Below are 19,739 nucleotides of genomic sequence, written 5' to 3'. Positions count from 1 at the left end.
TATAAAAAGGATACTTATGACATTTCTAAATGCATGACTTTTTGCCTGATCAAATTGGCGCTTATGATATTTTGCTGAGGAACACTTGATTTGTTTCCCATCGTCACAATATTATAGTATATAACAGGGCTCTTCAAACCAGATAGGATCCCGGGCCAATCAAAATAATTAAATACATTGGAGGGCCATAGAAACAAATACAGGGATATGATTGTTATACAAGTAATTTTAATAATTGATGTGAATAAATATCTCATTTGTTTATTTGGAATTCCATAAAATAAACTTAGTTAAATAAAGAAAAATTTTCATATTGGCCATAAAAAAACATCCCGGGCCGCACAAAAATATATTAGCCGTGGGCCATGCTTTGGACAGCCCTGGTATATAACACAATGATTATAAAACATTTACATCAACAGGCTTTCTGTTATAAAAAAAAACAAAAAGCGGAATGTTAGAGAATCCGTCATTGTATAAAATATTAGTTGGTAATAAAATAAGAATATTTAGCTGACAGTAAGGAAGATATGATTTATTTATTTAATTTCGAAAATCTCCCCATTCAGTTGAAAAAAAGACATTATATTTGGAAACATTTTTGCAGTACCTGGAATTGTCGATCGTATAGTGTATTTTTACTAATAAATTTGGTTGTCTTTTGAAAATAAATTGCAATTTGGTACATACTCTAGATTTTAAATAAAATGAATTTACTAAGTTAATCTTTTTGGTCCTTTCCCTGACAGGATTATGGCCTCCGTTTGCAGTCCGTTTGCCACTTATTTTCATTTTTCCCGGTCCTGAACTATTTGAATATCTAAGGGAAAATTAGATTCCGTCACCCAATTGTTTGCAAAATGTACTATTTAGCCTCTCTAACATTGTGTAATTTTTCTCCTCCACTTTTTTAATCATCTTAAGAGATAATGAAAATTGATAATACTAGTTTGTTGAAAGAATAAACATTGATTTGATTGTTATCTAACATAACACATTTTTTGGTATTTTTTTATATGAGCAAAGTACCTACTTAAAAAAAGTTAATAAGTACTTGTCAATATTGTATTAAAATCAATTACAATTATTATTTTGCAATGGCAATAGCAAATTGACGTTGTTCAAAAATCAAACTAATTGTTTCTTCTATGGATTTTCGTTTTGTCAGACCTTTATTTACGTCATAACAAGATACAAAATATAATTGAGAGATTGTTCTAAATTCATTACAGTTTAAAAATTCATTTACTTACATAAAATGATAATATTGTTGTCAAGTTTATAGTAAAAATATTATCCCGATCTTCACTATGGAAGTCACAAGTACCGATGATGAAAATTGCGATAGGAAAACTACTGAGAGCGAAAACGTTGACGCAGAAAAATGTGATTTAACTCCATCTAGCTCCAAATATTCAAGGGCAGCAGAAAAGAGAATGAAGATGGATTCTATTGATAATCCCCAAACTATCTCGGAAAGTGATATGAATGAACATGAACCTATAAATATTCATCCAAAGGTCATTCCAGAAGATGGTAAGTTTATTTCTAGAATTCATGTTTACACGCATTCTATAGATATCGCGTAGTTTCCATATTTTTTCATAACGTATTTTAAACATAATTTGTACATTGAATATATTAATTTTAGTTTCATCACATTTTAAATTACTCAATTATGTGTTATACTTATTCAAATTCTTAACTATAATAAACAAATTTAATATTTTTGTTTTAACAACCTGATCATAGAACATTTTCTAGGTTAGATTCGTATTGTTTTGACATGTGATAATATTCATGTATAGAAAAATATCTCAATATAATTAATATATTTTACCCATATGTTAGTAAAAAATTAAGCAAAACCTAGTTTTGGACTAATACAGTGGTGGGGGTTGTCTTTTTAATCCTAGCGATAATAATTGTTTTTCAGCTAGTAATTTTTTTTCTGGAGTGTATTTTATTTTATTTGTAAAATATTTTTTAGAATAGTCTGTTTATTTTTTTTCCGTGTTTTCTCTTCCCCCAGTCAAAGTTACAATAATCTCTTCATTATTTTTTTAATTAAATTATTTTAGACTAACACGCCCACAACAACACTAACAAAAGCCCCATTATCCCGCTTGTAAATGGAATGGACCATGGTCCATATATTGTGCTCATTTTAAAATTCCAGGCTGACAGCGAAACCGCAACCAACCTGTATGATATTGACTTCAGTCGCTTCCTCCACAGGAACAATACTCAGACTGCTTGGAATGGAATTCAAGTCCAGTGGCCCCAACCGTCTTTCAGTAGAGTTTAAGGCGGCGAATGAAGCCAATTCATTTATATATTTAGAAATTTTAAAAACCTATAAATATAATGCTTTTATTCCAACTTACCATGTTGCAAAACAAGGAGTTACTTTACTTTCAATATTAGGTTCATCTTCTAACCTGGTTCTCTTTGATTTTCAGCCATGTCCTTGGATCCTCTAACCTGCAATAATACCCGAGAAACGATCACTGATCAAGATGAAAATATAGATAGTGGAATCTCAGTAGAAAAACCCGAGAGCCTAGACAGTGAAAATCTCATACCCAGTGAGAGGAGCACCCAAGAGAGTGAAATAGATGTCCGGCCATCCACAAGCAGTCTGGCACGGGAGTCTGCGAGGAATGCCAGAACTTCCAGAGCCCGAAATTACCGGAGGAGGACAGGAAACCTACCTATGACGGATGATAGTGACGATGACACTGAAATGAATATAGATTATCAATTTGTTCACGATTCTATAATGCCGACACTTTTGAACATAGTAGCGGAACGTGCCGGAGCGGCAAACAGGGAAAATAATGAAGAACAACAAACTCGCTCAAGTGATAGTCGATCCTTACATCTGGAAATGATTTATGGACCACGCAACAGTGATGGGTGAGTAAACCTTGCATCCACCCCCATATTCTGCCATACAATGCCCAAAGCTGAGGAACTCTAAACACTTAACTGATGAATTTATTGAGAAAATTTGCCGGTGGAAAAAAATTGTCACCAACAAGTCGAAACAAGACTGTCAGAACACCGCTCGGGTTATTCAATAAAAACAAATTAGTCAATATTTGACTCTGGTAAAGCAGGATTACGAATACCATTTATCCAAGCTGTGTTCAGGCTCGTTAAATCCAATACAAACTCCTTGCCCGAGTCACGCTCGGAACTCGGGTATATAATAATCAGGGAACCGATTAAAGGTGGATTTACTTTGAGTCAGTTACTGATGTCAGTACTGGCTCCGAGAACTGACTTGCACTGTTAAGTAGTCACATAGTCATTAGTCGAGGTTTTTATTTAACGGTACCCATACGCTATTACATCAGTGAGGCAAAATCAGAGTTTGATTCTCACTCTGGTCTCAATCCTGCGGATTGGTCTGCAGCAACAGATGACATATCCTTTCATCCATTCTCGTCTATTTTCGGAAGCCCTCTTCAGCTCCTCATACGTCGAGCAGCCCATGTCTTTGTATAAGTCGCTTAGGTATTGGCGGCGTGGGCGTCCTCTGGCGTTTATTCCCTCGATCGTCCCCTCTATTTTTTTGTGCAGGAAGCCCTCTTGTCTTAGCACGTGGCTGATCCATTCGGCGCGTCTTTTGGAGATAGTCGCGAGTTGGTGCTTCCTTTCTTTGATTAATCGTAGTACCTCGTCATTGGAGATGTGGTCTCTCCAGGATATCCCGAGCATTCTTTTATAGATCCACATCTCCAATGCATTCAGCCTATTCTTATCTCTTTCACATAGGCACCATGTCTCGCAACCATACAGTAGCACACTCCATACATACGTTTTGACAAGAAGTTTGCGTAGTTTCAGATCTATGTTATTTGATTGGAAAATCACTGAGTTTGATTATTTCTTCAGAAATGTTGTACCAATTATTTGTTCAGAAATGTTTCCCATTTGCCATTAGAAGAGTTCACAGATATGTTACAAGAAGAAATATCTTTATCTAAAAAGAAACGAGTTTGGATAAGGAAGTATAAACGAATGCGTTGGATACTCTATAATGCTGAGTCAGCGACTGAACAACTACTGATTTTGGTGTTTAGACAATGTCAGCATCGCTGGCGAAGCTGACGGGGAGAGCGGAATTTTAGGAATTCAATTTATTTCTATACATATCTTAATATAGAGAAATGTATTTTTTAGGATGTGAATATGGAGGTCAGGACATTTACAGGGCTTGCAATCTATCATCGGAATATTAAACCATGGAAAGAGTGATTATTCAAACCAACCAATGATAGGTTGTAAACCCTAGAAATTCTCAGACTTAAATATGTATTCTCTTTTAGAAATAAACTTGTTTGTTGCTCATAAGATTTCATTTTTTTTTGTCACTTTATTCTCTCAACATTATAAAAATGAAGAATAGAGTACATATTATAGTAAACCTTCTGTATTGTACACTCTGCTTATCATTCATCGTTCACTTTGTGTAATAAACTTGTTTATCTCTTATGAGATTTTATTTTATTGATTGCTTTATTCTCTCAACGTTATAAAAATTAAGGAATAGAGTATCATAGTAAACCTTCTGTATGTTACACTCCGCTTATCATTCATCGTTCACTTTGTGTAATACCACTTTGAATGAATTACACAAAGTGAATGATGAATAATAAGGAGAGTGTTATATTACCATACCACAAAGTTATAAACGCTTTTTATATACAAAATATACTTCTTCATGTTGTTTTTTAGTTCCATACATCATGATGAGGATGATGATGATCTGGACAGTGGCTCAAATATAGATACTGACCCTGATCAGTGGAGTGATGTGGAGTCATCAACGCACAATGATGAATCCAATTCGGATTATGAGACACCAAGTGTATTGCTCAAGAGGAAACCTAGTCACTCCTGGAACGTTATTAGAGGTATTTATTTGATTTAATATGAATATATATACATACATTTTTTTAATTGATTCGGCAGTCATTTTGCGGTTATATCTATTCAATAAGGGGAGGTATTAGTCATTGTCGTATTTTTAATTATGGATTTATTATTATTTATATTTTTACAAATTTCTATTGCTTCAAAATGTTTCATTATTTGTTTCGAAATGCATCGAAACACGTGTCATAATAAATTAGAATCCAGTGAAATCATTGACTATTGTCAGATAAGTTCAATCATAAAAAAAACAGCAAACTTCAAAAGTGCAAACAAAACTTGAATCCTTTTTCAAAGTAAACAGCAAAGTCACTTCATGAGTGTTCGAAGACAATAAATATATATTTTTTTGTTTTGTATTGTTTATTTATATCTAAATACAGTTTTCATATGTTCAAAAAAAAGTTTTGTTGGTTTATATTTTACCTAATTTTATATAACGGACTTTCGGCTTTAACGGACACCCCCTCCCTCCAATCTGTCCGTTATATCGAGGTTTTACTGTACAATTGTGATTTTGTTGTTGTTTTGTTTAGTTATATGGATGATTGCAAATAATCTATTGAAGTATTTGATTTGTTCCAGAATTAGTAAACCGAGAAAGGGGTTTCGGATTAGGATATAATAAACCTGCAAAGTCTGATGTTTTATTTGAACAAAGATTTTATGGCTCCTTGCATACTGTAGAAAGATTAGAGCTCATGTACAAATTAAGTAAACACAAAGGATGTGTTAATTCTATTAATTTTCATCCAGAAGGTAAGCTCCATGTTTCTTTTTATCCATTGACCGTTTATGTGACACGACAAACGTGTTTCCTGCATGACTATTGTAGTAAGTATGATTTGGTGAGACCCAGCATTCAAACGTAAATTTTTCTGAATTGATTTTTCAAATTTTACTTAACCTTTCCGGGAGTTTGGATGTAATGAACATCAGTGCGAATCTTCCTCATAAGGAGTATCGACGTTAATGAACGTCGAAGTCTATCTGTCAGTTGGTATGATGTTATTTGTATAGTAATGATATCTGTGGATATTTGTATTTTACTTTGTCATAAACAAAACCTAGGGATGGTGAGCTTTATTTTTTATTTAAATTGTTCTTACATGATTTCTATCTTCGTAATACAAAGATTTTATTTAAAAAAATATATATATATATTTAATGTACAAAAAACCCACTCCCTAGGGAAAGTCGGACAACAATTATTGTACTCCTAGAAAGCCCAATCAAAATTGGGTGGCATGCAACTAATGTGATTAATATTTTATTCTTACCAAAATTCGGCTAGCACCGTTTTATTTTAGAAAAGCATTCTTAACCTTTTAACCGCGTTAACTATGTTCCTGAGAAACGCCCAGCCCGTGCGCGGCGGTATTTGTTTTTTAAATTATTATTTTTATCATGTATTTAGTTAAGAAACGATTTATTTCCCTAAACAAAAACGTTCAATGGGATTCATTGTGCCTTTTTGGTACTCTATATGTAATACACTTGTGTCACATTATTCTTGAAATATATCGTAATATAAACAAATAAGATCTTAACATAAATAAATCTAAGCACGCATCGTGTGTCACTCATACCCACTGGCGATGCGTAGCGTCGAGAGTGAGACAGATATAGGGCATGATTATGGCGCGGACTAATTACCGACCTCAAGAAAAATCAGGGATCTGTTCTTTTATTTATCCTTGTGATGTTACAAATTATTAGTCAGATATTTCAACAGATGTCATAAGGTCAAGGATTGATGTATTATTTTATCCAAAGTTCCACACCATGAAAAAATCCCTCCAAGTTGAACTGAGGTTCGAAACTTGGAGCAAAGTAAAAACACATACGCTTATGTCAGCTGCGTATGGGGCATGTTTTGTTAAAACACATACGGTTATGCGAGCCGCGTGGATCTGGCTAATAATAATAACATATCAATTTCACAGTGTTATAATTATTTTTATTCCAGGAAAATTTTTTGTGTCCGGATCTGATGACCTGAATGTAGTGATTTGGGATTGGGCCACAAATACGAGCTTGCAGACGATTAAATCGGGACATAAAACTAATATATTTCAAAGTAAATTTCTTTACCTGAATGCTGAAAGCCAGCTGAATATAGTCACATGTGCCAGGGATGGACAGGTAAATTTCTAACATGAGAAAAATATTTTACTGTTTCACTAAATATTTTCAAATTTATCGACTGACCAAAGATGGGTTTGGAGGAAGTGATTCCTCTATTTTTATTTCTTATTTTAAAAAAAAGAAGGAAATTTTGTGCTTTTTATTATTTACACTAGTATTTTAATTTCATACTATTTCTGTGATCCTAAGCGGCTCGATATTAGAAATAGGTATCAAATTGTGGTATAGTGGGTTCGAACCGCGAAACTCTGACTTAAGAGTCTGCGACATTTACCATGGGACCACGACCTGACAAAATGTTTATGTTTATATATATAGATTTCTTAAATTTGTGTTGTTATGTCAAAATATTTGGTTAATGTCACTCTCTGTATCATGACCATTATCCATTGTTTACTGAAAGAATATACAATATGATTAATATTATAATAATAAAGAAAACTCATTAACCCTTTAACCCCACCCATTAACCCCAAACCCATTAACCCCCCTTAAACCCATTAAACCCATTATCCCCAAAATTAAATAAAAAAATCTTGGTAGACAGTTACATTCCAATTGGAAAAAAATCTTTTGTCCTCTCCTCCACATACTGTTGTAATAGATACGAGTCACGAATATGTAAGCTTGGAATTTAAATAAATAATACTAATGATGAAAAAAATGTCAAATAACATCCGACATGGGACCTAAGAGCAAAAAATCGACGTCGAATGAGATTCGGCATTGGACCAGTAAGTTAATTCAAACAACGATAATTGAAATTTTGACATATATTAAAATTATGGTCCTTTAATGATTTTTTTCTACACTAGTTAAGATAATGAAATTGAACTAAATAGAGAAACGTAAAAAAAATTCAACCGTCTCAATTCAAATGATAAAATTTTATTATTGGTTTTAATAATTGATTTAATATACTGCTTTGTTAGTTTGTAAAACAAAAATTACCAATGTCTTTTAAAAGATCACTGCACATAATTTATTTAAATACAGAATTTTATTTATTCAAATTTCGTAATCTTATTTTTTGTTACAATGAAACAATTTAGCTTAGATCAGCACTTGTGTATTGTTAATAGTTTCAATATTATATGGAAGACTAACTGATATCACATGACATCACAATTTTATCGATTGTTGCGCAGTATGATCGATAATCCTGAAATTATCCCGAGCATAGGTCTGTACGTATGTTCCCGATAGTTACCTAAGACAGCGTCGGTATAGATTGTTTCACATTTCTATATACAGGACCAACCTGCCGATGGTTATGCCTGTAGGAAGAGCTACCACTATGCTGAACAATATCACGCTAGATATTGATCTGTTCCATGTGTCTAAAGGAGTATTCCGATGCGGGATTCTTCTATATCTTTAACAAGAGTATTTTTGCTTATTTTCGATTATTTGTTAATGTATAATCAAACCCTTACCTGCACCCCAATGGTGCATAGGGCACTGCATCATATAAACGCAGTGTTATCTTGATCATGAAGGAAAGGTAATCAGCCCTCCACTTCAGGTACCAGTCCAGGGTAATATTGAATAAATATTTGAGTGAAAAATCACCTATATTTATTTGATCCCCCCTGACGAGCGTGCTGACCATTACACTACGGAGGCGGAGGTGTTAATGTATACACTTATTATATAATTTTAGTTTGTAATGTGTACGTTAATTATAAATAAATAAATTGAATTGAATTGAATTTAACAGTTGACCATTTGCGTTTTTAAGGTGCGTCTTATTCAAGTCCCGCCGAGCGGGGGTGCAGTGTTTAAGCGCCGCCTCGCCACCCACTCTCGTCCTGCCTACAAGCTGTACGTGAGCCCTGCGGAGCCCCACGTTATCATATCCTCCGGGGAAGATGGACTGGTCATGCTGTCTGATGTTCGGCAAGGAGGGCCCAACAAGTAACAAGCTTTGGTTTATATATTAAATATTAAAATCAAACACCGATTGGTGAAAGTATGTTTAACAAATCGCTCACTCCTTTCAAGAAAGTCATAAATCAAAAATCGTCAATTTTCAGTTGTGCATGTTTTCGGAATGCCGAGAAAATGTACTATATCCCAGCAAAAGCGGCATATTTTTAACTTGATATTTACCCGCTACAGGGCAGAAAGTGTTGTTTTTGCATTTTGAAGAAAAGGTATTGTTTAATTATTTTTTTTAATAAACCAAATATTTTTCAAATGGAGGAAAAACATTCAGGTTTTACCTAAAAAGATCTGTTGCACAGTAAAAAGTTTAAAAAGTGGCTTGATACTTATTTTTAAAACATTGTGTTATATTTTGAAACTTTAAAAACTTTCTCCTGATAAATCAAGTTTTTTTATTTATGACGTTCTTGAAAGAAGTGAGCGAAATGTGAACGGGAAAACTGAACTAGGATGGCCAAAAAGGCACAACCAGATCAATCAGAACCTAAAATCTGGTGGTGTTAAAAGTCTACATTATCGGAGAGTATGTATGACTAGATGTATGGACTTGAAGGAAGCTAGGAGTGTTTGTCAGTACAGAAGTTTGGCGTTCCATCCTCTTTACCTATCCCTGCAGATAAAAGGCGTGATGGTAGTAGTAGTAGTAATTACTATAGGCACATACCTTAACATTTATTAGCTTTTGTAAGTTGTGCGCTGATAATATCTTTATTCTTTTCTCCTTAACTTCTTCTTTATCAATAATACTTATTATTCCTCCTCCATTTTGTTTCCTATATAGCAATTATGTTCTTTTCAAACTTCTTCACTTACATCATATGCATATCTTTCAACGTGTTCCACTCCTCAATCCAGTAATGTCAGTAATGGTGCCGCAATGTCCTGAGTCAGTAATGGTACTGTAAAACATGAACTATATGATGAATTTTATATTGTTTTTCTTTGTTATTGAAATTCTTTGTTATTTCTAGGTTATTGAAAGTTAAGCACCGCGGTGTACCAGTAGCTCTGTACAGTGTGGATGGTCATCCTCTGAACACCGACGAATTGTGCGTGGCGGGACGCAATCGTCTCGTCAAAGTCTACGATAGGCGCAAAGCTGGAAATAATGCTTCAGCTATTCGCTCCTACTGCCCTGAATATTTTCTGAGACCAGTACGTTGACCTTATTTTTCTTTCTATAAAATCCGTTTAATTATGTAGTTTTGGCTAATGGAATGCCATAAGGATATGTTAAATTAAATAATTATGTTCTAATTTTCTAGGAGAGTGGATCCAAGAAGACCAAATGTAAATTTACATCTTTATATGTAACCTGTGCCATTTATAACTATGATGGATCCGAGATACTAGCGTCGTATAATGATGATGATATATATCTTTTCGATTCAGTTCTTGACAAGTAAGTAACAGAAATATGTATCTCTAGATGAGTTTTGGGGTGTTTTCACATTTTAATACATAACAATAAAAAAATAAAAAGTTTTTTGTACTTATACTAAGAGATAGTTTGGGCATGTGAATCAAATGAGTGAAGATAGAACAGTTAAACAAATTTATGTGGCGAATGTAGTTGGAAGTAGAAGCAGAAAAAGACCGAGGCAAACTTGGTATGATTAAGTATTTCAAGTACTTGAAAGTGGTCAGGTCAGAAGATGGAATAATTGGCGGGTGTGTATGAGGAGGAATGTGTAAGAGGCGATCATTGTTTGCGAAGACAGATTGTTGTCTACTTTTGCGCTAGCGGCGTGATGGTTAGTGAGTTAGTTGTGTTTTTTGTTTATTCCAGTAATCCCCAGCCAGGAAGTCACGGCTTCACGTATAGGTATTCCGGCCACCGCAACTGCGCAACTTTTAAAGGGGTTTCCTTCTTTGGTCCGCACAGTGAGTTTATCATGTCCGGATCAGATTGTGGTAACATCTACACTTGGGATAAAAAAACTGAAGCCATAGTGCAGTGGATGATGGGAGATGAAGGTGGCGTTGTAAGTGTACTATATTTGATTATGAATTAATTTTAAGATTAATATTGACACCTCAGCACAGATGAAGAAGTCTATTGATATGGGAATATGGGAGTCTGAGAACTTTAAACAGTGTTTAACATTCATTATTCTACCCATAGATGACGGCCGTATTAATAAATTTTTCATATTCATTACGGTAGTGTCAACAAAAGTTTTTTTTCCAGAATAAACATAAGTTTTTTTATTTAAGTTTAGTTGGTAAATACATACCACTATTTAAAAAAATCTATTGTGACACGTCTTTCAATGCATTCCGCATGGTATTTACCAAGTAAAACTTAAATTAAAAAATGCATAGGTTTTACCACAAAGTGACTGCCTAGAAAAAGCAAAATTGCATAAATTGAGACTATATAACCAATGAATTACCACTCTCCTTATCATTCATCGTTCACTTTGTGTGATACCAAATAATTTTTGGGGCATGCATTACACAAAGTGAATGATGAATGATACGGAGAGTGTTATATTACCGTACCACAATATTAACAATGCTTTTAATATACAAAATACATATAGTGAATTACCCTTCTAAAACACATAATTTATAGAATGTCTAACAGAAAATTGCATTAGTAAACAAATGTCTTTGTTACACCGCAGAAATTTGCAAATTTTTATCAAATAATATTGAAAGATAACATCATTAAAACCAGGAAAACTGAAGGACTATACTTTATTTTGAAAAGATATATTATACTATTATTTTTTGACAACTCATCAAAGATGAAGAAGAATACAGAAGTCTGGGCATTTACGGGGCTGACGACCGTCATCGGCTGGTTTAAGTGGCCACTTTACACACGTGTAACATTCACCAATTCTACCCATTATTGACAACCACACTACTCAAATTCTTGGAAGTTCTATATAAATGAACCAATTTAGAAACCTTGTTCTTGAATCACTAGAACTTCACTAGAGACATCTATTGGTGAGATGTAAAGAAGCTTTTTTATTAAGCAGAAACTCTTATTTTAGTATGTGAGGTCCGAATCCTGGATTATAATCACACACATGAGAAACGCCAGAAAATACCATTTTCATTTTTATTATTTTTTTAAGCTTATAATTTGACCAGATAATTCATTTACAACATTTTGAGTGTGTCCAAATACTTGTTCACAAAATCTGGATTATCTCCAATTACAGGAGTTATTTTCATATTATTTTTTGACATCTCATCAAAGATGAAGAAGAATATGGAAGTCTGGGCATTTACAATGCCCAGACTTCCATATTCTTCTTCTTCTTTGATGAGATGTCAAAAAATAATATGAAAATAACTCCTGTAATTGGAGATAATCCATATTTTGTGAACAAGTATTTGGACACACTCAAAATGTTGTATATATTATACTTGTAATATCTTCTATTTCTTTCAACAGGTAAATAGCATAGAGTGTCATCCCCGCTGCCCTGTGGTAGCCACCTGTGGTTTGGATAACGATATCAAAATATGGGTTCCGTCCAATGAAAAAGATCCCAAACTTTCAGGGTTGAGAGAGGTACAATCTTTTCTTTTAAGATATTTTCCTATTAAACTCTTAAAATAATATAACTTTTTGTAATAAAAAAAAACAGACATATTTTATGATACACAAATTAAAAGCCGCAATTTTAAAAGATCTTGATATTATTTTCAGATTTAATTTGTTGTTGGCCATTCGGCCGACCATAGAAAAAGATTTGCTTCTCCAAAAGATTAACTGTTTGCAAAATTAAGAAATACTTCCTTTTGTAAATGTAGACTTTTGTATACTATAGGCCAAATAAAAAAGAAGTACATAGTATACAACAACTGTATAATAGATCCAATAAAAAAAATTTATACTATAATATTTAACTTTTTTTAAATTAAAAAGGAGTAACACGCAAAGCTTCTACTTTTAGAGGCTTGTCTGCAGGTAGGATAGTAAGGACAGGGAATGTAAATGTGAAAAATACATCACAAACACCTAGACCAATTGAAAATAAATCTTTCTTGAATTTATTTTACAATTGGTGGGAACGAAACCGCAACGCCAGTTTCGCAGTCGAGCGTCTTCCCAACTACGCCACAGTGCCTGCATTTAAATAAAATTGACACTGCCTATTTTTGCTACTGCGAACCTGCACCCTGGTAACAACGTATTATAGAGTTCCTATCTTTGAAACAGTAAAAATCTTACAAATCAGACTGATGTTTGCTCCAGTGTATTCTTATCCCTTTTTATAATTTAACCTTACCCTTATTATATATTTTAGGCTGTTACTGAAAACTCCAGAGCTCAATTGCGTAGTCCTCTCACCTTTTTACCTGGATTATACGGCATATGGGGAGGAAACATGTTTAGATCGGATCTGAACAGACAAGATTCTGATGATGACGCCTCTTCCAATGAAGCGCCTGCTTCAGATTTTGATAATCATGTCTGCAGGCCATTTTAATATTTATCTCTAGTTTATAATTTTATTTGGCATTTGTCCAATGTGTTAAAGATGTTATCTCATGTTCCTTTTTATACACATTTTGTATAGATACAGATTGCACATGGAGATATTTATATTTACGTAGATTTCTACAAGATAATAATATAGTTAAATTGTTACATATCTGCCTTCTTTGTTTCCAGTTGAAATCTTATTTTTGTATTTTATATTTTAAGTCTTCTTTGTGCTAACATTGTCACTGAAATTAAATTATTTTGTAATATAAATAAAATAAATGTTTCTCCTTACTTTAGGAACAACTTGCTTGATATCGCAAACTTTCATTTAAACTTGTGAAATTTTGTCTCAATAAAAGTGTTTTTAATAATCTCATACACATTATTAGATTATTAAAAATGTAATTCAGAAACAAACATGTAGTTTTATTTTTTTCTTTTTATATAACAAAAATTACTTTAAAATCAAAGTTTATTTTGTCCTAAATCATAAGTTGTGGTTATGTACATACATGTCGAATAAAGCAAATAAATACAGAAAATTTGTTTTTTTATTATTTTTGTTTTTGTAAAATAAGCAACAAAATAATTGTCATTTTTTGTACATATTTTTACATCATCTTATTCATTCAATATTCAATATTCTTATTATCTTGGGAGTATTATTGCCACCTAAGAACATCCGTTCCAATATACATATTTAATATTTTAAATGCCGCATTTTAACATTTTTGATAGTTCAATATCTTTTTTGTAGTTAATATATATATATATATAAATATAAATATACATTTTTAAAATTTATCTTTTATTTTTATTTAACCTGTCAGGGAGTGTGACCGTATATGTTCGTCCAAACAAAACTTTTCTCAGAGGAATATGGCCATCATAATGACGCTGTAAAAGAAAACACATATATATATATATATATATATATATATATATATGTAATAAAATAACTAGGTACCTACCTATACATTTTATTAAGTACTTACAAAAAGTACCTACATAAAACAGTTCTACCACCAGATGCCGCATGCGTCGCTCAGAATTAAACAAAAGACTTCCGATAATATTGTTAACTGTCAGAATCAGATAGATAGATAGATAGATAGATATAAAAATTATTATAAAGATAAATTAAGAATAAACTTTAATTACAAAGCAACACATTGTTTATTTTATTATTATACACCCACTTTACATATTATTTACACTTAATTTTCAAAAGGAAAATATTACCACGTTATAAAACGACAATTTTGTTAAATGGAAATGGATTATGAAACATTAGATGTATTAAAACAATTACTACAATATGTTCGGAGTGAGAGAGAAAAATTAGAAGATGATCAAAGAAAACGATTAGAAGATAATCAAAGAAGACGTGGAAATCTAAGAACTAGTGATAAAATTAAAGATAAAAGTCCATGTAAGATTTGTGAAAAATTAAATAAGGGAACTCGATATCACCCTGAAGCAACATGCTGGTTTAAAACAAAGGACGATGATAAGATTAATAATAAAAATGAAGATTTACAAATCACACAGAAACAGTGCTTGAAGAATGAAAATAAAAATAATGTGGAAAAAATTTCTACAAAATATAAAATAAAATATACTCCAGAAAAGAAGAATTTCGAAGCAGATTGTATGAGCAGGAATCCAGTATTAGAATCGAAGGAAAATGCAAATGAACAATTAAAAGTTGTAAATTTGGTTAAATTAGAAGATATTTTAAAAGATCAGAATAAAAATGAAGACATACAAATAACACAGAAACAGTGCTTGAAAAATGAAAATAAAAATAAAGTAGAAAAAGCTTCTACGAAAGATAAAATAAAATATACTCCAGGAAAGAAGAATTTAGAAGTAGATTGTCTAAGCAGGAATCCAGTATTAAAATCGAATGAAAATGCAGATGAACAATTAAAAGTTGTAAATTTGGTTAAATTAGAAGATATTTCAAAAGATCAGAATAAAAATGAAGACATACAAATAACACAGAAACAGTGCTTGAAAAATGAAAATAAAAATAAAGTAGAAAAAACTTCTACGAAAGATGAAATAAAATATACTCCAGGAAAGAAGAATTTAGAAGTAGATTGTCTAAGCCGGAATCCAGTTTTAGAATCGAATAAAAATGCAGATGAACAATTAAAAGTTGTACATTTGGTTATATTAGAAGATACTTTAAGAGATCTGAATAAAAATGAAGGAATTCAAAAGAAAAAAACAAATGGATTGAGAAAAACTGTGTCTACTTTAAAAGGGTCAAGAAAAAAAAAAATACAAAAAAAAAAGAAAAAAAAAAGAACGAAAAAAAAAGGAAAAAAAAGGAAGAAAGAAAAAAAACAAGAAAGAAAAAAAAGAAGGAAAAAAGAGAGAAAGAAAAAAAAAAAAAACTTTATCATATCACTAAACTTATACAAGAAGATGATCCGGAGGACGAGTGAAAATTTTACTATGAATTTTCATCCCCAAGGGGGGAGATGTAATAAAATAACTAGGTACCTACCTATACATTTTATTAAGTACTTACAAAAAGTACCTACATAAAACAGTTCTACCACCAGATGCCGCATGCGTCGCTCAGAATTAAACAAAAGACTTCCGATAATATTGTTAACTGTCAGAATCAGATAGATAGATAGATAGATAGATATAAAAATTATTATAAAGATAAATTAAGAATAAACTTTAATTACAAAGCAACACATTGTTTATTTTATTATTATACACCCACTTTACATATTATTTACACTTAATTTTCAAAAGGAAAATATTACCACGTTATATATATATATATATATATATATATATATATATATATATATATATATATATATATATTTATATATATATATATATATAAATATAAATATACATTTTTAAATTTTTTTTATTTAACCTGTCAGGGAGTGTGACCGTATATGTTCGTCCAAACAAAACTTTTCTCAGAGGAATATGGCCATCATCGTAAGACGCTGTAAAAGAAAACTCATGAAATAAAACCTAGATAATTTTGATCTCAAACATATTTAAGAGTGATTTTTTTTTATTCAAGAAAATATGTTGACTATGAAAAAAATCTTGTACATATCTGACTATGATTCCACCTCCGTAGTGTAATGGTTAGCACGCTCGGCTACTGTACTACAGGCTCAACTTATTCCACAAAGACTATTTGTTAGATGTTAATTCCCTAAGTTCGTGTAAATTTAAAAATTTGCTTAGATTATTTATAGAAGAGACAGATTTAAGCTCCTTTTCTTTCAGCACATGATCGCTAGCTTTTTAATTTTTTACTTTTTCAATTTTTATATGTTTTTAATTTTGTTTTAAAAAAAAATTTTTACTAAGAGTCAAGTATTTTTTTGTATTTTATATTAAGTTTTTTGTATTTTGTATTAACTAATTCTACTTAGAAACCTATACCCTTATACCCTGTACTATGACTATTTATTTTGTATACCAACACTGGCCATGCCTTAGTGGGATCTTTTTTTGTATTCATTTTTATATTTTATTAATATTTTTTGTATTTGAATTTATGCTATGTAATGCAAAAGAATTTAAAATAAAGAAAAAAAAAAGATCCCTGGATTGATTCCCAGGGGGGGTCAAATAAATATAAGCGATTTTTCACTCTAATATTTATTTAATATTACCCTGGACTGGTACCTGAAGCAGAGGACTGATCATCTTTCCTTAATGTGTCAACGATCAGGATAACATCGTGTTTATATGATGCAGTACCCTATGCAGCATTGGGTTCTGATAAGGATTTGAAGAAGATGATTTTTTTAAAGTTAAAAAAAATGTAGGTCCTCCTCCCAGGTACAGTTTTCTCCGCAGAAACTAACTTCCGGATAGGTAAAAGGGTAAATTTGTAAGTGCAATAATCAAACAAAATCAATGTAACAATCACTCTTTAATTGGTAAAGAAAACCATAATGAAATTAAATACTACACATAAAAAATCTATAAATAATTTTAATATTTAATATAACCTAATTTGTTATATAGCTGATTGTCTTAAAAGATGCCCAGTTTTTGGGCGAGTCCAGCGTAGATGTGTAGTGTTGTTCCTGCGATGAACAGAGTAAACAGAGCTTTAATCATTAGACCGATCCATGGTCCTGATCCTAGAACAGCAACAATGGCTTCTAGTATTAAACCTTTGTACGGTGTCAACACAAGCATCGCTATTACAGCAGGAACCAACTTCCTGTTGAGGTCATGTCTTCCCCAAAGCCAGACTAAAGTGGCCGTAGTGATGTGCTGAACTAAAGCGATGTTTGACTCAAAACACTTTTGTATATACTTCCAATCAAACTCGGCACCCCTTGCACCGAACCATAGTAACAAGGCTCTTGTAAGAATTACCTGAAAAAAAAAAAAAAACAGTTAAATTGGTAAACCTTTTGGTTTTGTCCACCTCCATAGTGATGGTGCAAACCCTTATCCGTACCTGATGGTGCATAGGGCACTGCATCATATAAACTCAGTGTTATCTTGATCATTAACACATGAAAGAAAGGTGATTAGTCCTGCGAATATTTATTTGAACCCCCCCCTTGGGAATCGAACCCGGGACTTCCAGTGCGGTAGCTGATCGTGCTGACTATTACACTACGCAGGAGGTAAAACAATGCTAAACACGCAAGATGATTTCCTCTGGACTAATTTTTTGTTATTTTCTGTAAACCCAAAAGGATAAGTAAGAAATAAATAATGAAAAATGCAAATAACATTATACAGATGATGTGTTGATACTTGAAAGCGTCAAGTCAGGAGTCAGAATAATCGGTGGATACGTATGAGGAGATGCATGCATGTGGAAGAGGCGAGGAATGTTTGCAAAGACAGAGTGGTGTGGCTTTCTATTCCCTATGCCTACCCCTGCGGAGAAGCGGTGTGATGGTAAGATATGTGTTCATATTACCTCTGCACCTGCCCAACCAATTCCAGCAGTCAGAACTTTGGAGTGGCCTTTTCCAGGTATGCCGGCGAGTACTACGTACAAGCCGACCAGGTCTGCAATTTCAATAGTAGACTTCAAGAATTCCTAAGATGAAAATAAATCAAAAAATTATTTGTAAGTTAAGATAACTTTCGAAGTTACAAGATAATGATTCACTTTGGTCTGTATGTTCCCGATAGTTACCTAAGACAGCGTCGACATAGATTGTTTCACATTCCTATACACAGGACCAACCTGCCGATGGTTATGCCTGTAGGAAGAGCTACCGCTATGTTGAACAATATCTCATTGGATATTGATCTATTCCATGTGTCTGAAGGAGTTTTCCGAAGTTGGATTCTTCTACACCTTTAGCAATAGTATTCTTGCTTATTTTATATTTTTGTTAATGTATACGATTTAAATTTAAGTTTCTAATGTGTATATTATATATAAATAAATAAATTGAATTGAATTGAATTGAATTGGATAACTTGCCCCTAAGAAGTCCACTCCCGTAGAAATGTTTTCACTGTCTGTGTCAGGGAAAAATGTAGCCAAGACAAGCATTTTACACAATTGTGTAAAAACATATACGCCCCCCGCTTGGATGCATTTCCAAAATGCGCCGTATTCAGATCTGAAAAATATATAATTTAATTAAAGAAGTACATAATCCCTACATTAATAAATCGGAAGTATAAAATATAGATTTACTAACAATCCGGAATATTTGTACGCCATCCAATACGGAACGTAAACTAATGCTAAACAATTTCCGAAGTGATAAAGCGTCATTTTTATTTATACTTTTAATAATTTTATGAAAAATGTTAATTAACCTATGAAAAAACTATAAAACGAAATGACTGGGACCGAACTTCGATGTGACAGCAATGGCTGCCAACTTTGCAACGTTTAAATGTCAGTGGGATTGCCATTACACTAAATAATAAAGAAATGTATCTATCGAATACCTTTAAATCACTCGATTATAAAAATAAACGTATACCGTTTATAAAGCACAATAATTTTTTATTTGACTTGATGGAAGAACATTGAAGTAAATAAGCTTTATTTTCTAAATAATGGTATCCAAAAAGTTAGGCACAAAATGGCAACACTAAACAATTCATAACTTTTTGTTCAATATATTTTTTATCAATGTATGTTTGTATTTGTAATGTATGCACTGATATCTATGTGTGTGGTATTAAAAAAAAGAGAGGGGGATGAATAAAAAAGGGTTACAAAATAAGAAAGGGGTGAAAAAGCTCC

At 32.3% G+C, this 19,739-nt stretch overlaps 2 protein-coding genes across 2 annotated transcripts; one reads left to right on the top strand and one right to left on the bottom strand.

Moving 5' to 3' along the window:
• Positions 1–1,139: 1,139 nt before the first annotated feature.
• LOC148312512 (DDB1- and CUL4-associated factor 8) lies at positions 1,140–14,046 on the top strand. Its single transcript, XM_088277176.1, has 11 exons — positions 1,140–1,536; positions 2,463–2,919; positions 4,747–4,925; positions 5,530–5,703; positions 6,914–7,089; positions 8,834–9,009; positions 10,011–10,194; positions 10,305–10,441; positions 10,829–11,024; positions 12,455–12,574; positions 13,314–14,046. Exons 1-11 carry the CDS (start codon positions 1,311–1,313, stop codon positions 13,494–13,496), a joined length of 2,208 nt encoding a protein of 735 aa, XP_088133302.1. The 5' UTR covers positions 1,140–1,310; the 3' UTR covers positions 13,497–14,046.
• A 3,366-nt stretch (positions 14,047–17,412) lies between these two features.
• LOC148312511 (BOS complex subunit TMEM147) lies at positions 17,413–19,356 on the bottom strand. Its single transcript, XM_088277251.1, has 4 exons — positions 19,183–19,356; positions 18,960–19,101; positions 18,444–18,566; positions 17,413–17,884 (listed from the first exon to the last, which is right to left on the bottom strand). Exons 1-4 carry the CDS (start codon positions 19,257–19,259, stop codon positions 17,534–17,536), a joined length of 693 nt encoding a protein of 230 aa, XP_088133377.1. The 5' UTR covers positions 19,260–19,356; the 3' UTR covers positions 17,413–17,533.
• Positions 19,357–19,739: the final 383 nt, after the last annotated feature.

The sequence above is a fragment of the Brachycentrus maculatus genome, unplaced genomic scaffold, assembly GCF_059751285.1.
Source record: "Brachycentrus maculatus isolate JH-2025_06_01 unplaced genomic scaffold, ASM5975128v1 h1tg000039l, whole genome shotgun sequence".
In the NCBI taxonomy this organism is placed as follows: Eukaryota; Metazoa; Arthropoda; class Insecta; order Trichoptera; family Brachycentridae; genus Brachycentrus; species Brachycentrus maculatus.
Note: the sequence above shows the minus strand (reverse complement) of the source record. Positions and strands in the feature narration are given on the sequence as shown.

Bases quoted from the DNA above. Each gene is read 5' to 3' on its own strand.
- LOC148312511 (XM_088277251.1), bottom strand. From the start codon at position 19,259: ATGACGCTTTATCACTTCGGAAATTGTTTAGCATTAGTTTACGTTCCG. The intron at 19,102-19,182 runs GTTAGTAAATCT...TATATTTTTCAG, and splicing joins GCGTACAAATATTCCGGATT to ATCTGAATACGGCGCATTTT. The intron at 18,567-18,959 runs GCAAGTTATCCA...TTTTCATCTTAG, and splicing joins CGGGAGTGGACTTCTTAGGG to GAATTCTTGAAGTCTACTAT.
- LOC148312512 (XM_088277176.1), top strand. From the start codon at position 1,311: ATGGAAGTCACAAGTACCGATGATGAAAATTGCGATAGGAAAACTACT. The intron at 4,926-5,529 runs GTATTTATTTGA...GATTTGTTCCAG, and splicing joins CTCCTGGAACGTTATTAGAG to AATTAGTAAACCGAGAAAGG. The intron at 9,010-10,010 runs GTAACAAGCTTT...TGTTATTTCTAG, and splicing joins CGGCAAGGAGGGCCCAACAA to GTTATTGAAAGTTAAGCACC.